The 27,568-nt window shown below is 38.9% G+C and overlaps 1 protein-coding gene across 11 annotated transcripts in view; it reads right to left on the bottom strand.

The window, feature by feature from the left end:
• Positions 1-27,568, bottom strand: part of SMAP1 (small ArfGAP 1) — a 193,409-nt gene that overhangs the window by 58,148 nt on the left and 107,693 nt on the right. For 5 of the 11 annotated variants that reach the window (XM_016955787.2, XM_063813177.1, XM_063813181.1 and 2 more), the window contains 2 exons: positions 11,315-11,395; positions 4,352-4,432 (listed from right to left, as the gene is read on the bottom strand). The exons of 2 other annotated variants lie outside the window; for them this stretch is intronic. In XM_016955787.2, coding sequence (XP_016811276.1) covers positions 4,352-4,432; positions 11,315-11,395 — 162 coding nt within the window. The remainder of the gene's footprint in view (positions 1-4,351; positions 4,433-11,314; positions 11,396-27,568) is intronic. 4 more of the 11 variants (XM_016955788.3, XM_063813178.1, XM_016955793.4 and 1 more) reach the window with 2 other exon arrangements.

Below are 27,568 nucleotides of genomic sequence, written 5' to 3'. Positions count from 1 at the left end.
GGTACCATTCCTTCTGAAATGATTCCAATCAATAGAAAAAGAGGGAATCCTCCCTAACTCATTTTATGAGGCCAGAATCATCCTGATACTAAAGCCTGGCAGAGACACAACAAAAAAAGAGAATTTTAGACCAATATCCCTGATGAACATCAATGCGAAAATCCTCAATAAAATACTGGCAAACCGAATCCAGCAGCACATCGAAAAGCTTATCCACCACGATCAAGTGGGCTTCATCCCTGGGATGCAAGGCTGGTTCAACATATGCAAATCGATAAACGTGATCCATCACATAAACAGAACCAAAGACAAAAACCACATGATTATCTCAATAGATGCAGAAAAGGCCTTCAACAAAATTCAACAGCCCTTCATGCTAAAAATTCTCAATAAACTAGGTACTGATGAAACACATCTCAAAATAATAAGAGCTATTTATGACAAACCCACAGCCAATATCATACTGAATGGGCAAAAACTGGAAGCATTTCCTTTGAAAACCGGAACAAGACAAGGATGCCCTCTCTCACCACTCCTATTCAACAGTGTTGGAAGTTCTGGCCAGAGCAATCAGGCAACAGAAAAAAATAAAGGGTACTCAATTAGGAAAAGAGGAAGTCAAATTCTCCCTGTGTGCAGATGACATGATTATATATCCAGAAAACCCCATCATCTCTGCCTAAAATCTCCTTAAGCTGATAAGCAACTTCAGCAAAGTTTCAGGATACAAAATCAATGTGTAAAAATCACAAGCATTCCAATACAACAATGACAGAGAGCCAAATCATGAGTGAATTCCCATTCGCAACTGCTACAAAGAGAATAAAATACCTAGGAATCCAACTTACAAGGGATGTAAAGGACCTCTTCAAGGAGAACTACAAACCACTGCTCAATGAAATAAAAGAGGACACAAACAAATGGAAGAACATTCCATGCTCATAGATACGAAGAATTAATATCGTGAAAATGGCCATACTGCCCAAGGTAATTTGAAGATTTAATGCCATCTTCATCAAGCTACCAATGACTTTCTTCACAGAATTGGAAAAAACTACTTTAAAGTTCATATGGAACCAAAAAAGAGCCCGCATTGCCAAGTCAATCCTAAGCAAAAAGAACAAAGCTGGAGACATCACACTACCTGACTTCAAACTATACTACAAGGCTACAGTAACCAAAACAGCATGTTGCTGGTACCAAAACAGAGAGACAGACCAATGGAACAGAACAGAGGCCTCAGAAATAACACCACACATCTACAACCATCTGATCTTTGACAAACTTGACAAAAATAAGAAATGGAGAAACGATTCCCTTTTTAATAAATGGTGCTGGGAAAACTGGCTAGCCATATGTAGAAAGCTGAAACTGGATCCCCTTCTTACACTTCATATGCAAATTAATTCAAGATGGATTAAAGACTTCAATGTAAGACCTAAAACCATAAAAACTCTAGAAGAAAACCTAGGCAATACCATTCAGGACATAGGCATGGGTAAGGACTTCATGATTAAAACACCAAAAGCAATGGCAACAAAAGCCAAAAATGACAAATGGGATCTAATTAAACTAAAAAGCTTCTGCATGGCAAAAGAAACTACCATCAGCATGAACAGGCAACCTAAAGAATGGGAGAAAATTTTTGCAATTTACTCATCTGACAAAGGGCTAATATCCAGAATCTACAAAGAACTTAAACAAACTTACAAGAAAAAAAAACACATCAAAAAGTGGGCAAAGGATATGAACAGACACTTCTCAAAAGAAGACATTTATGCAGCCAACAGATATATGAAAAAATGCTCACCATCACTGGTCATCAGACAAATGCAAATCAAAACCACGATGAGATACCATCTCACGCCAGGTAGAATCGCGATCATTAAAAAGTCAGGAAGCAACAGATGTTGGAGAGGATGTGGAGAAACAAGAACGCTTTTACACTGTTGGTGGTAGTATAAATTAGTTCAACTATTGTGGAAGACAGTGTGGCAATTCCCCAAGGATCTAGAACTAGAAATACCATTTGACCCAGCCATCCCATTACTGAGTATATACCCAAAGGATTATAAATCATGCTACTATAAAGACACATGCACACATATGTTTATTGTGGCACTATTCACAATAGCAAAGACTTGGAACCAACCCAAATGTCCATCAATGATAGACTGGATTAAGAAAATGTGGCACATATACACCATGGAATACTACACAGTCATAACAAAAGGACGAGTTCATGTCCTTCACAGGGACATGGATGAAGCTGGAAACCATCATTCTCAGCAAACTATCACAAGGACAGAAAGTCAAACACCACATGTTCTCACTCATAGGTGGGAATTGAACAATAAGATCACTTGGACACAGGGCAGGGAACATCACACACCAGGGTCTGTCAGGGGATGGGGGGCTGGGGGAGGGACAGCATTAGGAGATATACCTAATGTAAATGACGAGTTGATGGGTGCAGCAAACCAACATGGCACATGTATACCTGTGTAACAAACCGGCACGCTGTGCACATATACCCTAGAACTTAAAGTATAATAATAAAAGAATTAAAATTAAAACAGAAACAAAATTAGACACAATGAAGAAATAAGGTATTTGCAAACACTTAACTGAAAAAGGACTAGTATCTCCCATACATTATGTATATGTGTATAGAGAGCTACAAATCAATGAGGAAAAGCAGGCAATCCAACAGAAAAATAGGCAAAAGACCTGAACCAGGCCTATGAAAAGGAAGATTTTTGTTTTTTATTCCCTTCTGTATTTTTTTTTAAAAGGTGTCTTGCTGTGTTACCCATGCTGGAGTGCAGTGGCTATTCACAGGTATGATCATAGCACACTGCAGCCTCAAATTCCTGGGTTCAAGTGATCCTCCCACCTCAGCCTCCCAAGTAGCTGGGGACTACAGAGGTGCACCATCACACCCCATTTAAAGTTTCACTTTTTAAAAAACACGTGCCTTATTTTCACATGTATTATTTTCATTTTTTAAATGTAAAATAAATGAAGGTAGAGTGAAAAAAAGAAGGCAAAAAAGACATGAAAAGGCACTGGGCCTCATTTTGTAATCAAGGAAATGAACAGTAAAAATTTAATGAGATACCATTACATACTCACCATATTGCAAATGCTAAAATCCCTGACTGATAACACTATGTGTTACATAGAATGTGAAATTACTTTGATGGTAAGAGTACCTTTGGTATACACTTTGGAAAAAAGTTTGACATTATCCAGTAAACTTCAAGATGCACATACTTTATGATGCAGAAATTCCACTACTAAGTCACCCTAAAAACATACAAGCTTAGATTCCATATACAAAAGTTTCAAAGCAGCATTATTTAGAATAGTTAAAACCTGTATATAATCCAAATGTTCAACAGCAGAATGGATCTTCTTTCTTATATACAGTACTTCTATTATGTACTTTAAATGGATGTACTTTGCAGTATCCAATTTATGCCTCAATAAAGTTGATTTTTAAAATTTCAACAACTAAAATCAAGGATGCTCCCTTTACTGACAATTCCCTTAGTATGATTCCACACTCTTATGATGAAATGCATTCAAAGCCAAGCCACCATAAATATTTAACCAATCCCTTTACAAAGTACAACATTCTCACTAGCTGTAGTTCGCCTAATCACATCTATCCTGCATATCACTGCTAAAATAATTTTCAAAAAAACCCTTCTGAATTAGGAGTACCATGTGCTTTAGAATTTGAAGTGCTGCTCACAGCCTTTCCTCCCCCCAAAAGAATAAACATCTACAATTTGAGTTCAATCTACCATTCTGGTCTTATTTTTCACTAGTTTCTATACATAGACAAATCCCTTTCTTCAAATTCACTATTTTTCTAAACATTTTATTTACAATTTTCATACATTCTTCAGGCTGTTCTCTTAAACATGTACCCGTCTTCCACCTTAATCCTACCTATGTTTTAAGAGGTAGCTCAAAGGCTAACCTTAAGCACAGAGTCTTTTCTGAAGTCCCTTTCATTTATGTTCTCTTCATTCTCTAAAATTCTAAGTCTTCTAAGTCTGATTGTGTATGAAAGCTAAAAACACCATTCTCTATGTCATTCACAGGAGAATACCTGTCTCCAAGGAACTCAGAGGGTTTATACCCACACATATAGATAACTGGTTACAAATAATATAGAGACAAGCTAGAAGGACATGCTGAGCACACAGCATTCACTCAACAATTGCTTGTCGAAAATAATGATTATTTACATATTATAAATATCCAGAAAGTCACTAACATATAAGTATACAAATAAAACAGTAATCCTAATAGATTATTTTTAAAAAAAGAATTTTACCTTTTCAGCTGTAAGTGGTTTTGCCGGCTTTTCTGGCTCCTTTTCTCTCTTTTTCTCTTCCTTTTTTTTTTCCTTTTCTTTCTAAAACACAGCCCAAAGTTTTGATAAGTTTACTTTTTTAAAAAATGGCAGTTTTTGACTCATCCTTATTAGTTTGAGTAATCATTTGAAAAAGGTAGAAATATTCAGTAATTACAATATCTATGTGCTACTGAAATATAATAAACAGTAAATTCATATTCTCATTGAGGTTATATGCTGATGACACTAAAGAATATCTGTTAAAAAATTAAGACAGAGGCACAGCGGTAAGACAATTTAGAACTTCTTTGATATAGTAGGGTTTGTTTCATGCTTGTTTTAAATGAATGAGATCTCCATTCAATAAATTCTCACTATATCCTTTTATTAGGTTAGACTTCCTAACAGCAATCACGAAGTTGAATTTTGAATGGAAAAAAAAAAACTAAGTGATAGAACAGACTTCTTTATTACACAAAGATAAATTATAATAGGCAAATATAAGGGGAAGACTATAAAATCAGCTTTTTTTATCACAAAATATCTTCAGTCCATTATCATAGATTTTGCTTTAGAAAAAGGAGTAAATACAGTGATTTTCTCATGAAAAAAATAATGTTCCAGATAGTGCTTGGGGACCACAGCCAACTGACTAGTGTAAGGCAGTGAAGTATAAATGGCATTATGATATTCACAATTTGCATTTCCAATAAGGGTTAGATATAATGTTAAAAACTTAAGGATTAAAAGTATCAACAATAAATCTTAAGGGCCAATAGAGGAAAATGAAAAGAGATTAAACAAAGAGCATTCGTAAGGCATTTAGAGGAAAGAGATGACTAGAAACTGAGAACTGAAAGTCTACTGCAACTAAACACTAACCTGGCCCTTAGTTTCCTGGCAGCAAAAAAAGAAAAGATAAACTGATGAACCTAGGGAAGGCAACATGATAAACATGCAGAACTTACTCAAAATACCTAACAGCTGCATTTGTACCTATGACTTTAAAATGGTGTCTGATGCAACCTCTGTCAAAGTAAATCTGCCATTTGTAAATCAGGAAATATAATACTGGCAATTCCCAGGCCATAATGTGAGAGAAATAATAAAAGTTCAAAGGGCTTTGCAACCATTCATATAAAGTTCAAAAACAGGCAAAAATATGATGTTTGGGAGGGTACACACTAGTATAAAACTATTTTAAAAAGCAAAAAAGTAAAGATGATGATGATAAAAATCAGAATGTTAATTACCTTTAAGGAGAAGGGATGAGGTTATTTGGGAACAGAGTCACATAGGAGCTTTCAAAGTGGTAATAACATTGAGTTTCAATATTCATTACACAGTGATAGTCTTCTAAGTACTAAACTAGATATATATTTAATGTGCATTTCAGCACTAAAAAGAAAAAGTAAAAGGCACTAAGAACCTAGAAAGCAACTTTGCAAACTATAAAGCACTACACAAATACGGCACATTATAATTTTAGTGTTTGTTGTGTGATTTTAAAAAGAGGAAAGGAAAAATTTACATCTTAGTTCAAAATTTTAAAAGAAATTCATAGCAAAGATCTTTATATTTGGGGCATGAATAAGCAATGTCTTCAACCGCAATTTTAAGAACAGGGAAATTCTAAAGCATTTCTCTTTTTAACCTTTTATTAGCCATTAATAAAAGGCAGTAAGTGTTATAATAGTAATTCACCAATTAGTGAAAGCATTTAAGTAGAGGACAAAGCTAACAAACTATTGGTATATTGCTTTGCAACAAAAGAAGAATACATGGATAGAATTTCCAGAATCTGAACAGTTTATATATCAGGCTCCTTTAGACTAGGATTCTCTAAAATTATGTTTCAATAATGCTGTTCAGGAACAGGATAAAAGTCAACATAAAGTTGAACTTGTGCTAAAACCTGAAGAGTAATCTATATGCTTTAGTTACCAGAAGAGCATATGTCAAAAGTGACATTTTGCCTTAAACATTAAGGATATTAACATAGTCTAGCACAGACAGAAGACCATCTAGAAAGCTGGGATAGTTCTCAAAAAAGATCTTCATATCTACTCAAGTGCCTGGGCTTTATACTGGAAATAAGGAAGATGTAACCCTTTAAGGATAACTAGAAACATTACCTACTGCTGACTCAACCATTTCCCAAATCAAAACCTTCATTTCCAAAACACAACTACCACTTATTAAGTGCTTCCTATGGGCCAGGTGATAAGCACCTTATTGTCTAATTTAATCTTTGCAACAATTTTCTGAAATAAAAACTTTACCTACTGTCACCTTACAAATGAAGAAACAAAATCTTAAGAAGTAATGCCCAAAGCAACACAGTTAATCAAAGCTAGTAGCAGGACTGAGGGACTATGGAGCCCAAACTTCCAGGTCTCACTACTAACTGTGGTCCAGTGGAGCTTTGATATTTATTATTGCTGTTATTATTCCTTACAGTAACAGCTAATACTTTCTGAACCGTTACTATGTGCCAGGCACTGTTTTGGCTCTTTTAATCCTCACAAGAACTTTATGAAGTTAGTAATATTATCCCCATTTCATAAGTAAAGAATAAATAGGATGTGCAAAAATTTTATATATATTATAAAATGTTTTCTATATATTCGTAGTAAACTATGGTGCAGAAAGCAATGTGACAGAACATTTTCATTAATATGTTGAGAAGGAGGCCGGGCACGGTGGCTCATGCCTGTAATCCCAGCACTTCGGGAGGCCGAGGCAGGCCTATCACGAAGTTCGAGACCAGCCTGACCAACATGATGAAACCCTGTCTCTATTAAAAATACAAAAATTAGCCGGGCGTGGTGGCGGGCGCCTGTAATCCCAGCTACTTGGGAGGCTGAGGCAGGAGAATCATTTGAATCCAGGAGGCAGAGGTTGCAGTGAGCTGAGACCATGCCATTGCACTCCAGCCTGGGCAACAAGAGCAAAACTCCATCTCAAAAAAAAAAAAAGAAAAAGAAAAATATGTTGAGAATGAGTTGCTCCCTAACCTCTCAGAGCTATTAGTTATTGCTATGGTTTGAATGTTTGTGTCCACCCCAAAATTCACATGTTAAAACCTAATCCCCAATGTGATATTATTAGGAGGTGGGGCCTTTGGGAAGTGATTAAGTCATGAGGATGAAACCTTCATGAATAGGATTCACACCCTTATTAAAAAGGCCCCAGAGAGATTTCCTGCCCTTTCCCACTATATGAGGGCACAAAGATGTATCGTTTTATGAACCAGAAAGTGGACCCTTCACAAGACACAGAATCTGCTGGAGACTTGATCTTTGTCTTTCCAGCCTCCAGAACTGTGAGAAGTAAATTTTTGTTGTTTATAAGCTACTCAATCTATGGTATAGTGTTAGAGTAGCCAGCACAGGTGAAGACAGTTATTTCTCAAGAAGGCCATTGTCATGAGTAGGAAAGAAGTTTGACCTCCTAATCACCATGATTGGTGGGCACATATGAAATCACTAAAAACAAATCAAATTCGCTTGCTACATTTACTAGAGGGAGAGCATGACTTGATACTCTTTAACACCAGAATTCAGCTGTAAAAATACAGCTGTCAAGACACATGCAGCACATGTATGTTTACTGCAGCACTATTCACAATAGCAAAGACTTGGAAACAACCCAAATGTCCATCAATGACAGACTGGATTAAGAGAATGTGGCACCGAGGTCAGGAAATCGAGACCATCCTGGCTAACACAGTGAAACCCCGTCTCTACTAAAAATACAAAAAATTAGACAGGTGTGGTCATGGGGACCTGTAGTCCCAGCTACTCGGGAGGCTGAGGCAGGAGAATGGCGTGAACCCGGGAGGCAGAGCTTGCAGTGAGCTGAGATCGTGCCACTGCACTCCAACCTGGGCGACAGAGTGAAACTCCATCTCAAAAAAAAAAAAAAAAAAAGAAAAGAAAAGAAACTGTGGCACAATACACCATGGAATACTATGCAGCCATAAAAAAGGAAGAGTTCGTGTCCTTTGTAGGGGCATGGATGAGGCTAGAAACCATCATTCTGAGCAAACTATCACAAGGACAGAAAACCAAACACCCCATGTTCCACTCATAGGTGGGAACTGAACAATGATATCACTTGGACACAGGGCGGGGAACATCACACACCGGTGCCTGTCGTGGGGTGGTGGGAGATATACCTAATGTAAATGATAAGTTGGCGAGTGCAGCAAACCAACATGGCACATGTACACCTATGTATCAAACCTGCACGTTGTGCACATGTATCTTAGAACTTAAAGTATAATAACAATAATAAAAATATAGCTGTCACCTACTCTGATTCTGGCAGTGGTATTAGGATACAGGCTTCGAAGTAATATTAACAGCATGGGTTCTAAACTCATCATGCAGTTTGACCCACAGATGACTCCCATCCATAGAATCAAAAGCTGCTAAAAGATCTAAAAGTACTGTGAAAACCTAAGTTGTTTTAAACTATTTTCTCAGCAAGAACAAAATACTGCAGTATTTTGTATTTTAAAATAGTCGTTCTTGAAACCTGGTGGCTATATGCACAAGTGACGTAGTGAAACAGCTGACCTCCTGTGCAAGAAAACTGGTTAAACATTCAAGTCCAGTAAGATGGAGGTAAGTACATACTGGGTTCATTATAATCAAACTATACTTGAGTGATTTAAATAAAGACATAGGGCTGGGCACAGTGGCTCACGCCTGTAATCCCAGCACTTTGGTAGGCTGAGGTGGGCAGATCACCTGAGGTCGGGAGTTCGAGACCAGCCTGACCAACACAGAGAAACTCTATCTCTATAAAAATACATAATTAGCCAGGCATGGTGGCGCATGCCTGTAATCCCAGCTACTCGGGAGGCTGAGGCAGAAGAATTGCTTGAACCCGGGAGGCGGAGGTTGCAGTGGGAGGTTGCAATAAGCCGAGATCGCGCCACTGCACTCCAACATGGGCAACAAGAGTGAAACTCTGTCTCAAAGAAATAAATAAATAAATAAATAAAAATAAAATAAAGACATAGTTTCCAAAATTTTTAAGCTTTCTCTCTCTCTCTCTCTCTCTCTCTAACTACTCTCCTCCCCTTTTCTTTCCCATGGGCCTAGACCTGTATATCCAACCAACTACTAAACACCTCAGTGTTCCACAGTGACCTCATACTTAACACGTCCAACTTCTAATTCACCTCTTTCCTTTTCTGCTCAAACCTGTTCCTTCTTTTCAGCTTGTATCCTTGTCTCACTAATTGGCACCATCATCTACTAAGATGTTCAAGATAGAAACTGGAAGTCACAAGCTTCCCAAAGCACCTCCACAAGACACCAATTACTAAACCCCATAGACTGTACCTTCTTAAGACCTCTCAAAATTACACTCTCTTGGCCAGGCACAGTGGCTTATGCCTGTAATCCCAGCACTTTGGGAGCCCGAGTCGGGTGGATCACAAGGCCAAGAGATCGAGACCATCCTGGCCAACATGGCGAAACCCTGTCTCTACTAAAAATACAAAAATTAGCTGGGCATGGTGGTGCGCACCTGTAGTCCCAGCTACTCAGGAGGCTGAGGCAGGAGAGTCGCTTGAACCCAGGTGATGGAGGTTGCAGTAAGCCGAGATCGCGCCACTGCAGTCCAGCCTGGCAACAGAGCAAGACTCCGTCTCAAAAAAATAAAATAAAATAAAATAAAATTTAAAAATTACACTCTCTTTTACATTCCCTCTGTTACTACTTTGGAACATGTCCCCCTCATTTCATTCCTGGATTAGAATAATAGGTTAAGTCTTTTCCTCACCCATGACCACAAAATTCACTCCCCACGGAGCCTGTAAAGTTGTGTTACAACATGAAAATCTGATTCTGTCACACCCACCCCCCAACGCTTAAAACTCATCACTCAAGTGCCCGAGCCTTCAGAATCAAACTCCTTCAGTGGGCTCATGAGAAGGCTCCTTCATGAGAAAGATAGGAGCCTTGCCGTTCTACTCATATTTCAGTTATGCCATTCTACTTGCAACTCCCCAAACACTGCACTTTGCCCATATGTTTTTTCACAGGCTAGTTTCCCTGTATGGAATTCTTCCTAATCCTTCCTTATATCTAATGCTTATTCAGAGCATAAGATGCATCAAAATGATGCCTCCTGCAGTACAGTGAGCGTACCTCAATCACAGCCCATAATATATTGTACTATAAACTGCTATATAGTTATCTGTTTTCTGGCCTTAGACTGTAAGCTCCTGGAGGGCAGGGGCTATATCTTGCCTTTGTATACCACACATCTAGCCAACCATTTATCATTTATCCCATGTCTACGGGAAAAAATGATAGTTGAAAGGATGCCTGAAACTAATTTATTAAGGCCAATGTAACAAAAAAAAATAGGTAAAGAGTCAAAAGAAATGAAAACTCTCAAATATTTGTACAGATGACTTTAAAAATACATAGTGGTAATATCCGCACCCTAACCACTTCCACCCAAAATGCATTCTAACAGTTGTCATTGATGATTCTGAACTCATTATCCCATAATACACGTTTTATCTGTATGATGTTTACTATTGCTTAAAAAAAAGAAACTTGACATTAACTTTCTTTAAGTGCTTTTAACAACAGAATCATAGAAAGAAAATTTTTTTTTAAAAAAGTTCCTGTAAGTATAAGATAGTAATGGGCGCAACAACAAAAAACTAACTGCTTCTTAACTGTTGAGATACAGCCATGGCACCAATAAATCAGTCATTCTGAAATTAAATATAGATTCAAAGTTCTTTAATCATACCTGTGGTATAAAAAAAGTCTAGAAATTGCTGTTTTAATTCTAGGGATCATTCAAAATATCAACAACTATTATAGTGTTCCCAAATGACACACTGCAAAAGGAAGTTAATTTACCATTTAACACTACATAATGTAGCTGGTTAAAACATTACCATACCTCCAATTTATTTTTGTCAACAGCAGCTTGCAGAGAAGGAGAGGATACCAAAGGCTGAAGAGGAGCATCAGAGGAGGAAATCTGTGGAGTACAGGTGAAAAGTCAGGAGGAAAAAACAAAAAGAAGGTAATGAGAATTGACAGGCACAGGAAAGAAAAAATCCCTGTATATCTTTGAGATATAGAAGCGCTTAGAGGCATGTTAATAAAGTAAAACAATGCATCAAGAAATAAGTACTGCTTTTTAAAAATTTCAATTTGAAATTTATAAAAGGATTTCGTACTGAATAATATATGATTTAAAATGGATTTTACTAGGATATAAAATTTAAAATGTAGTCAGATAAGATCATACCAAAAGTATATGGAAAATAATTAAGCTTCTCTCATAGTTCATCTTTAGTCGACGTGACTATTGAAATACAAATGCTCTGAAACATGAAGACACACTGTCCCAAGTAGTAGAGGAGCAAAAATGAGTTTTTGTTTTTACTTATAATACCTTTTAAGAATGAAAAATAAAACGGAGTTGAAATAGCAAAAGTTAATTAAAATTTTAGTCGACTGTTTAAGAAAACAGAAAAAAAGCTAGGAGAAAAAAAGAGCAGATTAATGTAATATAACAGCTGAGCAGCAGACTTATTATAAAGCAATTTATACGCTTCCTTAAGATCAGCAGACAAACACCATTTCCAGTGCTATACTTGCTGAATGGGTTTCATCTAAAAGCTTTTTTCACACATCTTCCTGCCCAATTTCTACATGCGTAGTTGATCACTTTAATGGAAGCATTATCTTCCTGCTCTTTTACTGCCAAAATGTAACTGAAATACATTTATAAAATGCACAGATCTTTGGGGCCATAAAACTGACATCTCTATACTGCCCTATCATATCAATAGTGCCTATGAGGAATTTTTAAAACTAAAAGGTGCTATTACAGATAGGTCATTATGTAATGTCAAAATAACACTGCAAGATGACAAGTCCTCCCTCAATCTGCTTGTTATTAAGTTAGTTATGGCAGTAATTCCTGAATCACAACACAAGGCTATAAACTTCAGGGAATTTTTTTCTCCTTGCTTACTCACTGTTGGCTCTGTTATAATTGTGTAAGCTAGCCACTTAATGAATATTAATGCAAGTTACACAGGACAGAAAATAAACAACACAATAAAATGTAGATCTTCCATTAAAAAAAGGCAAAGTCGAGCCTTAAAGCCTGGCTTAAAACTGGTTTGTCCTATTGGATATTTACTTGCTAGAAATCTTTAATTACTACTTTATACAGAAAATAAGAATAAAGCACTTTGGGAGGCCGAGGCACGCAGATCACTTGAGGTCAGGAGTTCGAGACCAGCCTGGCCAACATGGGGAACCCTGTCTCTACTAAAAATACAAAAATTTAGCCAGGTGTGGTGGTGCATGCCTGTAATCCCAGCCACTTGGAAGGCTGAGGCAGGAGAATCACATGAACCTGGGAGGCGGAGGTTGCAGTGAGCCAAGATCACTCCACTGCACTCCAGCCTCGGAGACAGAGCGAGACTCCGTCTCAAAAAAATAAAAAATAAAAAGAATAAAAAGCCGTACGATCACTTTAGAAGATAGCTCTATCATAAAAACCTCTTTGCCCAAGCTCATGAAAAGTGGAACAAAAATATAAAAGGATAATACGGGCATTGAGTATGTCAAAAGTTACTAATCCTTAGAAAGCAGCAAGATAATTCATTATATAAGTGCTTGTCCTCCATTTGAGAAGATGATAAGCTGATGTGGCCACTTTTAAAACCCAGTAGCAGGAATATAAAATTTCATTCAATAAGTATCAGTAATTTAACAACAACAACAACAACAACAACAACAAAAATTCAGACAGGGTCTCACTCTGTCACCCAGGCTGGAATACAGTGTGAAGATCATAGCTCACTAAAACCTTGAATCCTGGGCTCAAGTAAAAACCTTTTTCATTTCAGTAACCACTTTTTTTTTTTTTTTTTCTTTTTTGAGACAGAGTCTTTCTATGTTACCCAGGCTGGACTCAAACTCCTGAACTCAAGCAATCCTCCTGCCTCTCAGCGTCCCGGATAGCTGGGATAACAGATGCACATCACATTTTAATACCAAAAAAAAAAAGAAAAAAGAAAAATAAATGATTTAATACCATGTTCCAGTTGGAAAAGAAAACAAACTTACTCAAGAAGAAAGACATTTGAAAAGTCAATGGACAGATGAACAGGTGAATTCATAACAAATCAGAAACATAATGGAAGAAAGACGCAAAAGGGTACACAGTGTATGAAACCACTCACATAAAACTCTAGAAAAGAAAATATAATCTATGGTGATTAAAAAAAAACAGATCAGTCACCAAGGCCATGGTTGGGGGCTGACTAGCGAGGGGCACAAAGAAACCTTTTGGAGTGACGAAAAGGTTCTATATCTTGATTGTGGTGGTAGTGGTTACACAGCGATATGTATTTGTAAAAATTCATTGATCTGTAGCTTAAAATATCTACCTTTTATTATATATGAATTATATTTCAATAAAGTCACTCTTTAAAGTCATATTAGCAGGGTAATATACATTATGTGAGCAACGAATAAACAGAAATCAACATATTGACAACTGGAAGCAAGTAACAGTACAGAACACGGGTAAATGAGGGAAGAAAAAAGGGCAGTGAAAAGGAGAAAACAAATACAGAGACATGAAAAGCTAGGTACTCGAGTCTTCTTTCTAAATCTCTAGTAGGAAATCATCAATATCCATCTTCTGGATTAGTCCTCCTAACTGGTCTCCTTGCCCCAAATCTTGCTCCTCTCCAAATCTATTCTCCATACCATGTCATTCTCGAAGTAAATCTGACCACCACATATCACTGCTTAGAAGGCCTGAATAGTTTATATACATTATATAAGGACAGAGTCCAAACTCCTTAATCAGGCCACAAGTGTCATCTCTACCTTATCCCCCTATTCTTTCCTCCTCTGGCTACATTCATATACACTCTGCCCAGCCATATATGACTCCTTCTGGTTTTTCTCTAGTCTGCTTCTCTGAACTCTAGGGGCCTTTCCTCTTGCTAGTCCCTCTTCTTCAGAAACCCATGCTTCCATTAGTTCCTACTCATCCTTTAATTTTGAGTTAAAACTGCTTCCTCTGGGAAATATTCAAAGTATTCCTTGATCTCTCTATAGAGCCTGGAGTACGCACCTCCTATAACATTTCCCTAATATGTGAGTTCATTTTATTTTATTTTATTTTTTATTATTATAATTACACTTTAAGTTGTAGGGTACATGCGCACAACGTGCAGGTTTGTTACATATGTATACATGTGCCATGTTGGTGTACTGCACCCATTAACTCGTCATTTAGCATTAGGTATATCTCCTAATGCTATCCCTCCCCCGTCCCCCCACCCCACAACAGTCCCCAGGGTGTGATGTTCCCCTTCCTGTGTCCATGTGTTCTCATCGTTCAATTCCCACCTATGAGTGAGAACATGTGGTGTTTGGTTTCTTGCCCTTGCGATAGTTTGCTGAGAATGATGGTTTCCAGCTTCATCCATGTCCCTACAAAGGACATGAACTCATCATTTTTTATGGCTGCATAGTATTCCATGGTGTATATGCGCCACATTTTCTTAATCCAGTCTATCGTTGTTGGACATTTGGGTTGGTTCCAAGTCTTTGCTATTGTGAATAGTGCCGCAATAAACATACGTGGGCATGTGTCTTTATAGTAGCACGATTTATAGTCCTTTGGGTATATACCCAGTAATGGGATGGCTGGGTCAAACGGTATTTCTAGTTCTAGATCCCTGAGGAATCGCCACATTGACTTCCACAATGGTTGAACTAGTGTACAGTCCCACCAACAGTGTAAAAGTGTTCCTATTTCTCCACATCCTCTCCAGCACCTGTTGTTTCCTGACTTTTTAATGATCGCCATTCTAACTGGTGTGAGATGGTATCTCATTGTGGTTTTGATTTGCATTTCTCTGATGGCCAGTGGTGATGAGCATTTTTTCATGTGTTTTTTGGCTGCATAAATGTCTTCTTCTGAGAAGTGTCTGTTCATATCCTTTGCCCACTTTTGGATGGGGTTGTTTTTTTCCTGTAAATTTGTTCGAGTTCATTGCAGATTCTGGATATTAGCCCTTTGTCAGATGAGTAGATTGCAAAAATTTTCTCCCATTCTGTAGGTTGCCTGTTCACTGTGATGGTAGTTTCTTTTGCAGTGCAGAAGCTCTTTAGTTTAATTAGATCCCATTTGTCAATTTTGGCTTTTGTTGCCATTGCTCTTGGTGTTTTAGACATGAAGTCCTTGCCCATGCCTATGTCCTGAATGGTATTGCCTAGGTTTTCTTCTAGGGCTTTTATGGTTTTAGGTCTCACATGTAAGTCTTTAATCCATCTTCAATTAATTTTTGTATAAGGTGTAAGGAAGGGATCCAGTTTCAGCTTTCTACATATGGCTAGCCAGTTTTCCCAGCATCATTTATTAAAAAGGGAATCGTTTCCCCATTGCTCCTTTTGTCAGGTTTGTCAAAGATCAGATAGCTGTAGATATGCGGCATTATTTCTGAGGGCTCTGTTCTGTTCCATTGATCTAGATCTCTGTTTTGGTACCAGTACCATGCTGTTTTGGTTACTGTAGCCTTGTAGTATAGTTTGAAGTCAGGTAGCGTGATGCCTCCAGCTTTGTTCTTTTGGCTCAGGATTGACTTGGCAACGCGGGCTCTTTTTTGGTTCCATATGAACTTTAAAGTAGTTTTTTCCAATTCTGTGAAGAAAGTCATTGGTAGCTTGAAGGGGGTGGCATTGAATCTATAAATTACCTTGGGCAGTATGGCCATTTTCATGATATTGACTCTTCCTACCCATGAGCATGGAATGTTCTTCCATTTGTTTGTATCCTCTTTTATTTCACTGAGCAGTGGTTTGTAGTTCTCCTTGGAGAGGTCCTTCACGTCCCTTGTAAGTTGGATTCCCAGGTATTTTATTCTCTTTGAAGCAATTGTGCATGGGAGTTCACTCATGATTTGGCTCTCTGTTTGTCTATTATTGGTGTATAAGAATGCTTGTGATTTTTGTACATTGATTTTGTATCCTGAGACTTTGCTGAAGTTGCCTATCAGCTTAAGGAGATTTTGGGCTGAGACAATGGGGTTTTCTAGATATACAATCATGTCGTCTGCAAACAGGGACAATTTGACTTCCTCTTTTCCTAATTGAATACCCTTTATTTCCTTCTCCTGCCTAATTGCCCTGGCCAGAACTTCCAACACTATGTTGAATAGGAGTGGTGAGAGAGGGCATCCCTGTCTTGTGCCTGTTTTCAAAGGGAATGCTTCCAGTTTTTGCCCATTGAGTATGATATTGGCTGTGGGTTTGTCATAGATAGCTCTTATTATTTTGAGATACGTCCCACCAATACCTAATTTATTGAGAGTTTTTAGCATGAAGGGTTGTTGAATTTTGTCAAAGGCCTTTTCTGCATCTATTGAGATAATCATGTGGTTTTTGTCTTTGGTTCTGTTTATATGCTGGATTACATTTATTGATTTGTGTATATTGAACCAGCCCTGCATCCCAGGGATGAAGCCCACTTGATCATGGTGGTTAAGCTTTTTGATGTGCTGCTGGATTCGGTTTGCCAGTATTTTATTGAGGATTTTTGCACCAATGTTCATCAAGGAGATTGGTCTAAAATTCTCTTTTTTGGTTGTGTCTCTGTCAGGCTTTGCTATCAGGATGATGCTGGCCTCATAAAATGAGTTAGGGAGGATTCCCTCTTTTTCTATTGATGGAATCATTTCAGAAGGAATGGTACCAGCTCCTCCTTGTACCTCTGGTAGAATTCGGCTGTGAATCCATCTGGTCCTGAACTCTTTTTGGTTGGTAAGCTATTGATTATTGCCTCAATTTCAGAGCCTGTTATTGGTCTATTCAGAGAGTCAACTTCTTCCTGGTTTACTCTTGGGAGGGTGTATGTGTCGAGGAATTTATCCATTTCTTCTAGATTTTCAAGTTTATTGGCGTAGAGGTGTTTGTCGTATTCTCTGATGGTAGTTTGTATTTCTGTGGGATCGGTGGTGATATCCCCTTTATCATTTTTTATTGCGTCTATTTGATTCTTCTCTCCTTTCTTCTTGATTAGTCCTGCTAGCGGTCTATCAATTTTGTTGATCCTTTCAAAAAACCAGCTCCTGGATTCATTGATTTTTTGAAGGGTTTTTGTGTCTCTATTTCCTTCAGTTCTGCTCTGATTTTAGTTATTTCTTGCCTTCTGCTAGCTTTTGAATGTGTTTGCTCTTGCTTTTCTAGTTCTTTTAATTGTGATATTAGGAGTCACTTTTGGATCTTTCCTGCTTTCTCTTGTGGGCATTTAGTGCTATAAATTTCCCTCTACACACTGCTTTGAATGTGTCTCAGAGATTCTGGTATGTTGTGTCTTTGTTCTCGTTGGTTTCAAAGAACATCTTTATTTCTGCCTTCATTTCGTTATGTACCCAGTAGTCATTCAGGAGCAGGTTGTTCAGTTTCCATGTAGTTGAGCGGTTTCGAGTGAGTTTCTTAATCCTGAGTTCTAGTTTGATTGCACTGTGGTCTGAGAGACAGTTCGTTATTATTTCTGATCTTTTACATTTGCTGAGGAGAGCTTTACTTCCAACTATGTGGTCAATTTGGGAATAGGTGTGGTGTGGTGCTGAAAAAAATGTATATTCTGTTGATTTGGGGTGGAGAGGTCTGTAGATGTCTATTAGGTCCACTTGGTGCAGAGCTGAGTTCTATTCCTGGGTATCCTTGTTAACTTTCTGTCTCATTGATCTGTCTAATGTTGACAGTGGGGTGTTAAAGTCTCCCATTATTATTGTGTGGGAGTCTAAGTCTTTTTGTAGGTCACTCAGGACTTGCTTTATGAATCTGGGTGCTCCTGTATTAGGTGCATATATATTTAGGATAGTTAGCTCTTCTTGTTGAATTGATCCCTTTACCATTATGTAATGGCCTTCTTTGTCTCTTTTGATCTTTGTTGGTTTGAAGTCTGTTTTATCAGAGACTGGGATTGCAACCCCTGCCTTTTTTCGTTTTCTATTTGCTTGGTAGATCTTCCTCCATCCCTTTATGTTGAGCCTATGTGTGTCTCTGTACGTGAGATGGGTTTCCTGAATACAGCACACTGATGGGTCTTGACTCTTTATCCATTTTGCCAGTCTGTGTCTTTTAATTGGAGCATTTAGCCCATTTATATTTAAAGTTAATATTGTTATGTGTTAATTTGATCCTGTCATTATGATGTTAGCTGGTTATTTTGCTTGTTAGTTGATGCAGTTTCTTCCTAGCCTTGAAGGTCTTTACAATTTGGCATGTTTTTGCAGTGGCTGGTACCGGTTGTTCCTTTCCATGTTTAGTGCTTCCTTCAGGAGCTCTCTTAGGGCAGGCCTGGTGGTGAGAAAATCTCTCAGCATTTGCTTGTCTGTAAAGGATTTTATTTCTCCTTCACTTATGAAGCTTAGTTTGGCTGGATATGAAATTCTGGCTTGAAAATTCTTTTCTTTAAGAATGCTGAATATTGGCCCCCACTCTCTTCTGGCTTGTAGAGTTTCTGCCGACAGATCCGCTGTTAGTCTGATGGGCTTCCCTTTGTGGGTAACCCGACCTTTCTCTCTGGCTGCCCTTAACATTTTTTCCTTCATTTCAACTTCGGTGAATCTGACAATTATGTGTCTTGGAGTTGTTCTTCTCGAGGAGTATCTTTGTGGCGTTCTCTGTATTTCCTGAATCTGAATGTTGGCCCGCCTTGCTAGATTGGGGAAGTTCTCCTGGATAATATCCTGCAGAGTGTTTTCCAACTTGGTTCCATTCTCCCCGTCACTTTCAGGTACACCAATCAGGCGTAGATTTTGTCTTTTCACATAGTCCCATATTTCTTGGAGACTTTGTTCGTTTCTTTTTATTCTTTTTTCTCTAAACTTCCCTTCTCGCTTCATTTCATTCATTTCATCTTCCATCACTGATACCCTTTCTTCCAGTTGATCGCATTGGCTCCTGAGGCTTCTGCATTCTTCATGTAGTTCTTGAGCCTTGGCTTTCAGCTCCATCAGCTCCTCTAAGCACTTCTCTGCATTGGTTATTCTAGTTATACATTCATCTAATTTTTTTTTCAAAGTTTTTAACTTCTTTGCCATTTGTTTAAGTTTCCTCCCGTAGCTCGGAGTAGTTTGTTCGTCTGAAGCCTTCTTCTCTCAACTCGTCAAAGTCATTCTCTGTCCAGCTTTGTTCCGTTGCTGGTGAGGAACTGCGTTCCTTTGGAGGAGGAGAGGCGCTCTGCTTTTTAGAGTTTCCAGTTTTTCTGCTCTGTTTTTTCCCCATCTTTGTGGTTTCATCTACTTTTGGTCTTTGATGATGGTGACGTACAGATGGGTTTCTGTTTGTTAGTTTTCCTTCTAACAGACAGGACCCTCAGCTGCAGGTCTGTTGGAGTTTGCTAGAGGTCCACTCCAGACCCTGTTTGCCTGGGTATTAGCAGCGGTGGCTACAGGACAGCGGTGGCTGTAGAACAGCGGATTTTCATGAACCGCAAATGCTGCTGTCTGATCGTTCCTCTGGAAGTTTTGTCTCAGAGGAGTACCCAGTCGTGTGAGGTGTCAGTCTGCCCCTACTGGGGGATGCCTCCCAGTTAGGCTGCTCGAGGGTCAGGGACCCACTTGAGGAGGCAGTCTGCCTGTTCTCAGATCTCCAGCTGCGTGCTGGGAGAACGACTACTCTCTTCAAAGCTCAGATGGAAATGCAGAAATCACCTGTCTTCTCCATCGCTCAGGCTGGGAGCTGTAGACCGGAGCTGTTCCTATTCAGCCATCTGGGCTCCACATATGTATATTTCCATGTTGGCCATCTGGGTCAGTGGAGGTTGTTGGCCTCTCTTCAAATCCAAAGAACAATAAAGCCCTCACTCAGAGAAATAGAGCAAACAGAAACATCCATAGTAGGGCTAGAAATTCCAAGGGAGGACCAAGAAGGCATCTGTCTTCATGATCACAAGGTCCCAAAATAGGCTCTCTGCAAGCTGAAGAGCAAGGAGAGCCAATTCAAGTTCCAAAACTAAAGAACTTGGAGTCCGATGTTTGAGGGCAGGAAGCATCCAGCATGGGAGAAAAATGTAGGCTGGGAAGCTAGGCCTCATATGTAAGTTTTATCCCATGTTGTCTTATAAAAATCTAGTTACTTATCAGTATTCTTTGTTCAACTAAAGTTATCTGTGGCAGATATTATTTCTATTCTGTTCACCATCTTTAGCACCTGACATTCAACAGGTCTCAATAAATATTTTCAACTGTTACAGGAAAAGAGGAGGAAGGAAGCATCTCAGAAGGAGAACCAAAAGGAGGCTCAATCTCAGTAATTGTTCTTTGAAAGTTCATTGGCTTGCTAACATACTTTACTGAAATCCCATAGAAGTTATCCATATTTACTTTCAAATTTAGAATTTATTTTGTAACAGATATTAATTCCATTTCACTGGCTCCTAGTACTTTTATACATGTAGAGCATAGGACTCTGACCTTAGAAAATTTTGCTGGAAATTGGTGGTGTCAGTGAATGCAGTAGTCATACTTAAATGTCCTTCCGAACTCCCACCCACCCCGTCTATCCATGAGATAATACGCAGTAGAAATCCAGTAAAGACATTCTTCAGAAATAAAATGAGTTTTCTTCAGAAATAAAATGAGTTTAACAGTCTTTCCTTCAATTATTCTTAAGCTCAGACGTTCTTCTCTAGGCCACCATCAAAGTAACCGATATGTGAAAAAACTCCCAGAACACTACAATTGTATAAACTTACCTCATGCAAAAGAAAAACTGACCACGTAAAACAAGTTCCCAACTCCCACCTACAAGAATAAGGTGAACAAACACCCTTTGAAAAGGTATGAAGTAATTGAAGGCCATAAAGCATAATGTTTAAAATTTTCTTGATGAATTTTTTGAAATATTTGCTACTACCACCCTTTTAAACAGAATAATGCTATGAAAATTAAATCTGGTGGTCCAAAGCAGTGAAAAAGATACAGTCACTGAAAAACATCTTACAGATTAATTATTGGCAATGGATTCCTCCAATCTCATTTCAGAAATTCCTGGATGTGTTTTCTAAGTAGAAATTTTATCACAGCAATTCTCAAATGGCGGTCTCATGAGCTTTTAGTATACCATGAAGCTCAAGTTTTTCAGAAGTCTAGAAATCATTTTAAATATATGATTTCCAATTTTGCACTCCATGGCATATCTTGGATTAAAAAAGCTGAAAACGTAAACATTTACTAAATTAGTATATAACCCATACAAAACACAACATCAATGAAACTCATCCGTAGGAGGATTAAAAGACATTGAAAACTTAACCAAGTAACCATAGCTACCAAGTGTGTAGAAGAAGCCTAAATCTTAATATTTAATATTTTAACTTTAAAATCTGTGGCCAAGTCAATAAGAAATATGTAGAATTCTGGAAAACTTAAAAAAAGTTTAAGTCCTTTACATGCTCTATTGGGGTGTCCTATAATTAAAGGGCTGATTAAAGTGTAGAGCAATTAATGAAACAGAACTCAAGCCAAGATTTCTCCAATGATATAAACTCTTATAATTAAGTTTGAGTATTCATTTTTCTTATCTACCTGCTTACAGTCATTTCCTGCCATCACAATAGCTTATATTGCAAGTGGTTATGTGCTAGGCACCCTAATAAGAATAGAGTATACTTCATCTTAATTCTTGCAGCAATACTATGAAATTCAGACACTATGACATCCCTATTTCACAGAAGAGGAAGCAAACTGTAATGAAAAGAAGTAACAAAGAAAACCAAGTAGAGACCCTGCTCTTTTACGCTAATCTCAACTCACTAGCTGAAGAGACACAGAGACAGCATGGCGCAAGGGGAAAGAGAAAAGCTACTGGAGGAAAAGAGCAAATTATGTGGCAGTTCAGCCTCATCCACCTAAGTCCTCTTGTATCTCTTAAACTCACTTAAAATACTTTGCTTCCCATTGTGATTCACTACTGGTAAGTGAGCAAGGGAAGGAGGACAGACAGGACAGATTTCTCTTTTTCTTTTTTGAAACAGGGTCTTAAGTCTGTTGCCCAGGTTGTAGTACAGCGGTGTGATCACAGCTCACTGAAGCCTCAACCTCCTGGGCTCAAGCAATTCTCTCACCTCAGCCTCCTGAGTAACTGAAACTACAGGCGCACTCTACCACATCCAGCTAATTTTTCATTATTATTTTTTGTAGAGACAGGGTCTTGCCATGTTACCCAAACTGGTCTCAAACTCCTGGACTCAAGCGATCCCCCTGCTTCAGCCTCCTAAAGTGCTGGGATGACAGACATGAGCCACCATGCCTGGCCAACAGGACAAATTTCTGCAAAGTGTTGTCAAATTTCCCATCACTCAATGAAATCAGGCAGAACAAGGGAGGTAGACTCATTCTATATGACCATAGTAGGCAGAATTCTGACAGCCACTAAAATTTCCACCCCCTGGTATACACACTCTGTATAACACCAACCCTGTGATTGTGGGCAGGACTGTGGTAAATCAAATAATGAGCGGGCCATATGTGGGCTAAAGCAAATGTCAGATTCTGACTTAAAGCCTGCCACCAGATGCAGCTGTACAGTTGAAGTACATCAACTCACTTGCCACTATAAAGCCTGCCACCAGATGCAGCTTAATTGTCACTTACTACTCAATGATAGCGTTTTGATATGAGTCTGCAAGCAACTGATTTACTATGGTCTCTGTGCAGTCAAACCTCTCTGCCAATGTTGATCTGTGTTTGTAGCCACTCCCCAGCACTAGCATCACTGCTTCAGCTCCACCTCAGATCATCAGGCAATACATTCTCAAATGGAGCACACAACCTGGATCCCTCACAAGGGCAGTTCTATTCAACATGCTCTATTCAACACATTGAATAGAGCACTAGGGGAGAACAGTAGGAATCAGTAAGTAAGTGACAAGGAAGCTCAGAGGCAGGGAAACTCGAAATGGCAGCATCAAGAGGGAAGCCATGCAGCTAGCCAAGATAGGCTAGAAGCCAGGAAGGACTCCCCATCATGGTGGCAAGGTAAGCAAAAATCCTTAACAGTCCACATTCCCACCACAGCCCCTGCAATCTTAGCTACAGAAGAGTCCTTCAGCCCTCACAGGCCCTGAGTCTAGTATAAGGAGCTGCCTGGAGTCCACACAACTGAACTATCTCAGAGAGAATTCATACTGGATCTCACCCACCCACTGGGACCAAGCTGCTGCTGCACAGTGCCATTTTGACAGTACCGCCAACACTAGACTACATCCAGCCCTGAAGCCCAATAATCCCAGCATCTTGACATCTGTGGGATCTCCCTCCCAACATCACTTGACATCTTCCCGGAAGGCCTCAGCATCAGAACACCAGCTAGACTCGGCAGTGCAGCCAAGTCCCTGGCACCTGAGTCCTGCAGAAGCCTACACCCTGGAGAAGAGGCAGTCTTGCACATCAGGGAGTCTGCTCCAGGATATAAGGAGCTGAAGCATGTGCTCTCCAGACCTGAGAACCGCCTGCCTGGGGCTGCCACCACAGACAGTGACCCTGCCCCTTCCAAGAGCAGAGCCATTGTGTATCCACATACATTGCCTGGGACACCAATGCAAATGCCTGCACATGCTGCCCAGGGACCTGAGAAGTGACTGGCCCGGTTGGCCACCATCCACACACACTGCCTGTGCAGTGGACAGGACTGAGGAATGGCTTGTCCCTATCACTGTCAGTGCCCACACACCCAGCCCAAAGACCCAAGGAAGGGCTTGGTTAGAGGTACCACATGGCCACCATATATATCTGGAAAGTCCTCCTGGATGCCTGAGAACAGGCCTACTCAGAGCTGCTGCCACCAAAACCAGCATGGACTGCCCAGGGGCCTGACAACCGACGTACTCAGACTGACACTGTTGTTAGCATCCTTCACCTGGGGACCCAAGAACCCTCCCACATAGCCACAGCCACCACCGCCCACATGACCCAACCAGGGGCTTGAGGGTTAACTCATCTGGGTCCTATGACATCCACTGCACATGCCCAATCTGCTCATGATCAACTGGGATTTATCCCAAGCATGCATAAATGGTTTAACATATACAAATCAATAAATGTGATACATCACATCAACAGAATGAAAGACAAAAACTTTATCATCTTTTCAACAGATACAGAAAAAGAATTTCATAAAATTCAACATCTCTTCATGATAAACATTCTCAACAAATTAGGCATAAAGGAACATACCTCAACATAATAAAGGTCATATATGACAAACCCACAGCTAACATCATAATGAATGGGGAAAAGCTGAAAACTTCTCTTCTAAGAACAGAAAAAAGACAAGGATACCCACTTTCACCAATCTTATTCAACAAAATATTCAACATAATATCCTTTGTGTTTGTAACACAAAGGATAACACTTGAGGGGGTAGATATCCCATTTTACATTATGTGATTTTTACACATTCCATGCCTGTATTAAAACATCTCATGTCTCCTATAAATATATACACCTACTATACACCCACAAAAATTAAAAATTATTAAAAATAGATTAAAGACTTAGCTGGGTGTGGTGGCTCATGCCTGTAATCCCAGCACTTTGGGAGCCCAAGGCAGGGGGATCACTTGAGGCCAGGAGTTCGAGACCAGCCTGGGCAACGTGGCAAAACCCCATCTCTAACAAAAATACAAAGTTAGCCAGGCATGGTGGCACGCACCTGTAATGCCAGCTACTCGGGAGACTGAGGCAGGAGAATCACTTGAACCCAGGAGGCGGAGGTTGCAGGGAGCTGAGATTGCACCATTACACTCTAGCCTGGGTGAAACAGGGGGACTCCATCCCAAAAAAAAAAAAAAAACGTAATAATGAAGACTTAAATAGGAGACCCAAAACTATAAAATTTGTAGAAGAAAACATAGGAAACACTGGTCTAGGCAAAGATCTTATGAATAAAACTTCAAAAGCACAGGCAACAAAACCAAAAATAGAAAAATGGGACTATATCAAACTAAAAAGCTTCTGCATGGCAAAGGAGACAATTAACAGAGTGAAGAGACAATCTGTAAAATAAGAGTAAATATTAACAAACTACTCATTTGACAAGAAACTAGTATCCATAATATACAAGGAACTCGAACAACTCGACAGCAAAAAATAATAATAAAAAATAAGCAAAAGATCTGAATAGACATTTCTCAAAAGACACAAAAATGGCCAACAAGTACATAAAAAAGGTCAAATCAATAATCATCAGAGAAATGCAGGAGGAGCCAAGATGGCCGAATAGGAACAGCTCCGGTCTACAGCTCCCAGCGTGAGCGATGCAGAAGACGGGTGATTTCTGCATTTCCATCTGAGGTACAGGGTTCATCTCACTAGGGAGTGCCAGACAGTGGGCTCAGCAAATCAAAACCACAATAAGATATCTTACCACAGTTAGAATGGTTTATTATCAAAAAGATGATAGATACTGGAGAGGATACAGAGAAAACAAAACTCTTAGATACTGTTGGTGGGAATGTAAATTAGTACAGCCACTATGGATAATATGGAGGTTTCTCAAAAAATTAAAAACAGAATTACCATATAAGCCAGCAATCCCACTACAGGGCATTTATCTAAAGAAAAGGAAATTAGCATATCAAAGAGATACCTGAACCCCCATGTTTACTGCAGCTCTATTCACAATAGCCAAGATACAGAATTAACCTAAATTTCCATCAATAGATGAACAGATTTTTAAAGTGTGATATATATACACAATGGAATACTATTCAGCCATAAAAAGAATGAAATCCTACCATTCACAGCAACATGGATAACCCTGGGGGCCATTATGCTAAGTAAAATAAGTCAGGCACAGAAGGATAAATGCCACGTGTTCTCATTCTTCTGTGTGAGCTAAGAAAAACTGAACTCATGGAAGTAGAGGGAAGAACTATGGACATTAAAGGGTAAGGGAGAGGAAAGGATGGGGAGAAATTTTTAACAGATGTGACAGTACAGCTAGATAGGAGGAGTACGATTTAGTGTTCTGTAGTATTATAGGGTAAGTACGGCTAACAATAATTTAGTGTATATTTTCAAAAAGCTAGATGATACTGAATGTTCCCAACACAAAGAAATGATAAATGTCAGCAGGGTGTGGTGGCTCACACCGGTAATCCCAGCACTTTGAGAGGTCGAGGTGGGCAGATCACGAGGTCAAGAGATCGAGACCATCCTGGCCAACATGGCAAAACCCCGTCTCTACTAAAAATACAAAAATTAGCTGGGTGTGGTAGCACGCCTGTAGTCCCAGCTACTCGGGAGGCTGAAGCAGAAGAATTGCTTGAACCCGCGAGGCAGAGGTTGCAGTGAGCCAAGATACACCACTGCACTCCAGTCTGGCAACAGAGCGAGACTCTGTCTCAAAAAAAAAAAGAAAAAGAAAAACAAGAAATGATAAATGTCCTTCTGTGGATACCCCTTAAGTACTCTAGTACTCCTGGAATACCTTAGATATAAGGTACTTATATTTTTTTAAATCTGTTCCTATCTCCACTGTGATAAATGTCTCTAACAGTCATGTCCTCTTTGTTTTAGTATCCTAGGAGATTGTGAGCATAATAAGTGATCCAAATTTATTTGGATGAGTGCTCAATCTATTACTGAAGATGAAACACTGAACAGAAATATGTAATTCTCAGTAATACATAAGATTAGTTACTTGCTCACTGATCACCATGAAAGAGGAAAAAATCCTTTAAATCTGCTACAATATAAACTTATTTATTATTATTTTGCTTATATTGGAATAGGTGGAATACATTTTCCCTTGGGTTTATTGTGACTTTTGTAAATCTTTCTGCATTTTTATTTCAATAGTACTATAAACTCAGGAGTATATACTGAAGTAAACAGACTTTTACCTTAAAATTTTTACTCTCAAGCCTACAAAAAAAAAGGAAGGAACTGTAGAGTGAATACCTCTATAAACATCACTAATATTAGTCAAATACTAACATTAGCCATATTTGTTCTCTCTCTACAGACACAAACACACAAAGCTGCTAGGTTTCACCAAACCACTTGAAAGTGTTAGGTATCATAACATTTGATCTCCAAGTATTTTATTCTACCATGTATCTTATAAATGAAGGAATTTTTACAACTAAGCA

This window comes from Pan troglodytes, chromosome 5 (genome assembly GCF_028858775.2).
Source record: "Pan troglodytes isolate AG18354 chromosome 5, NHGRI_mPanTro3-v2.0_pri, whole genome shotgun sequence".
Taxonomy (NCBI): Eukaryota; Metazoa; Chordata; class Mammalia; order Primates; family Hominidae; genus Pan; species Pan troglodytes.
Note: the sequence above shows the minus strand (reverse complement) of the source record. Positions and strands in the feature narration are given on the sequence as shown.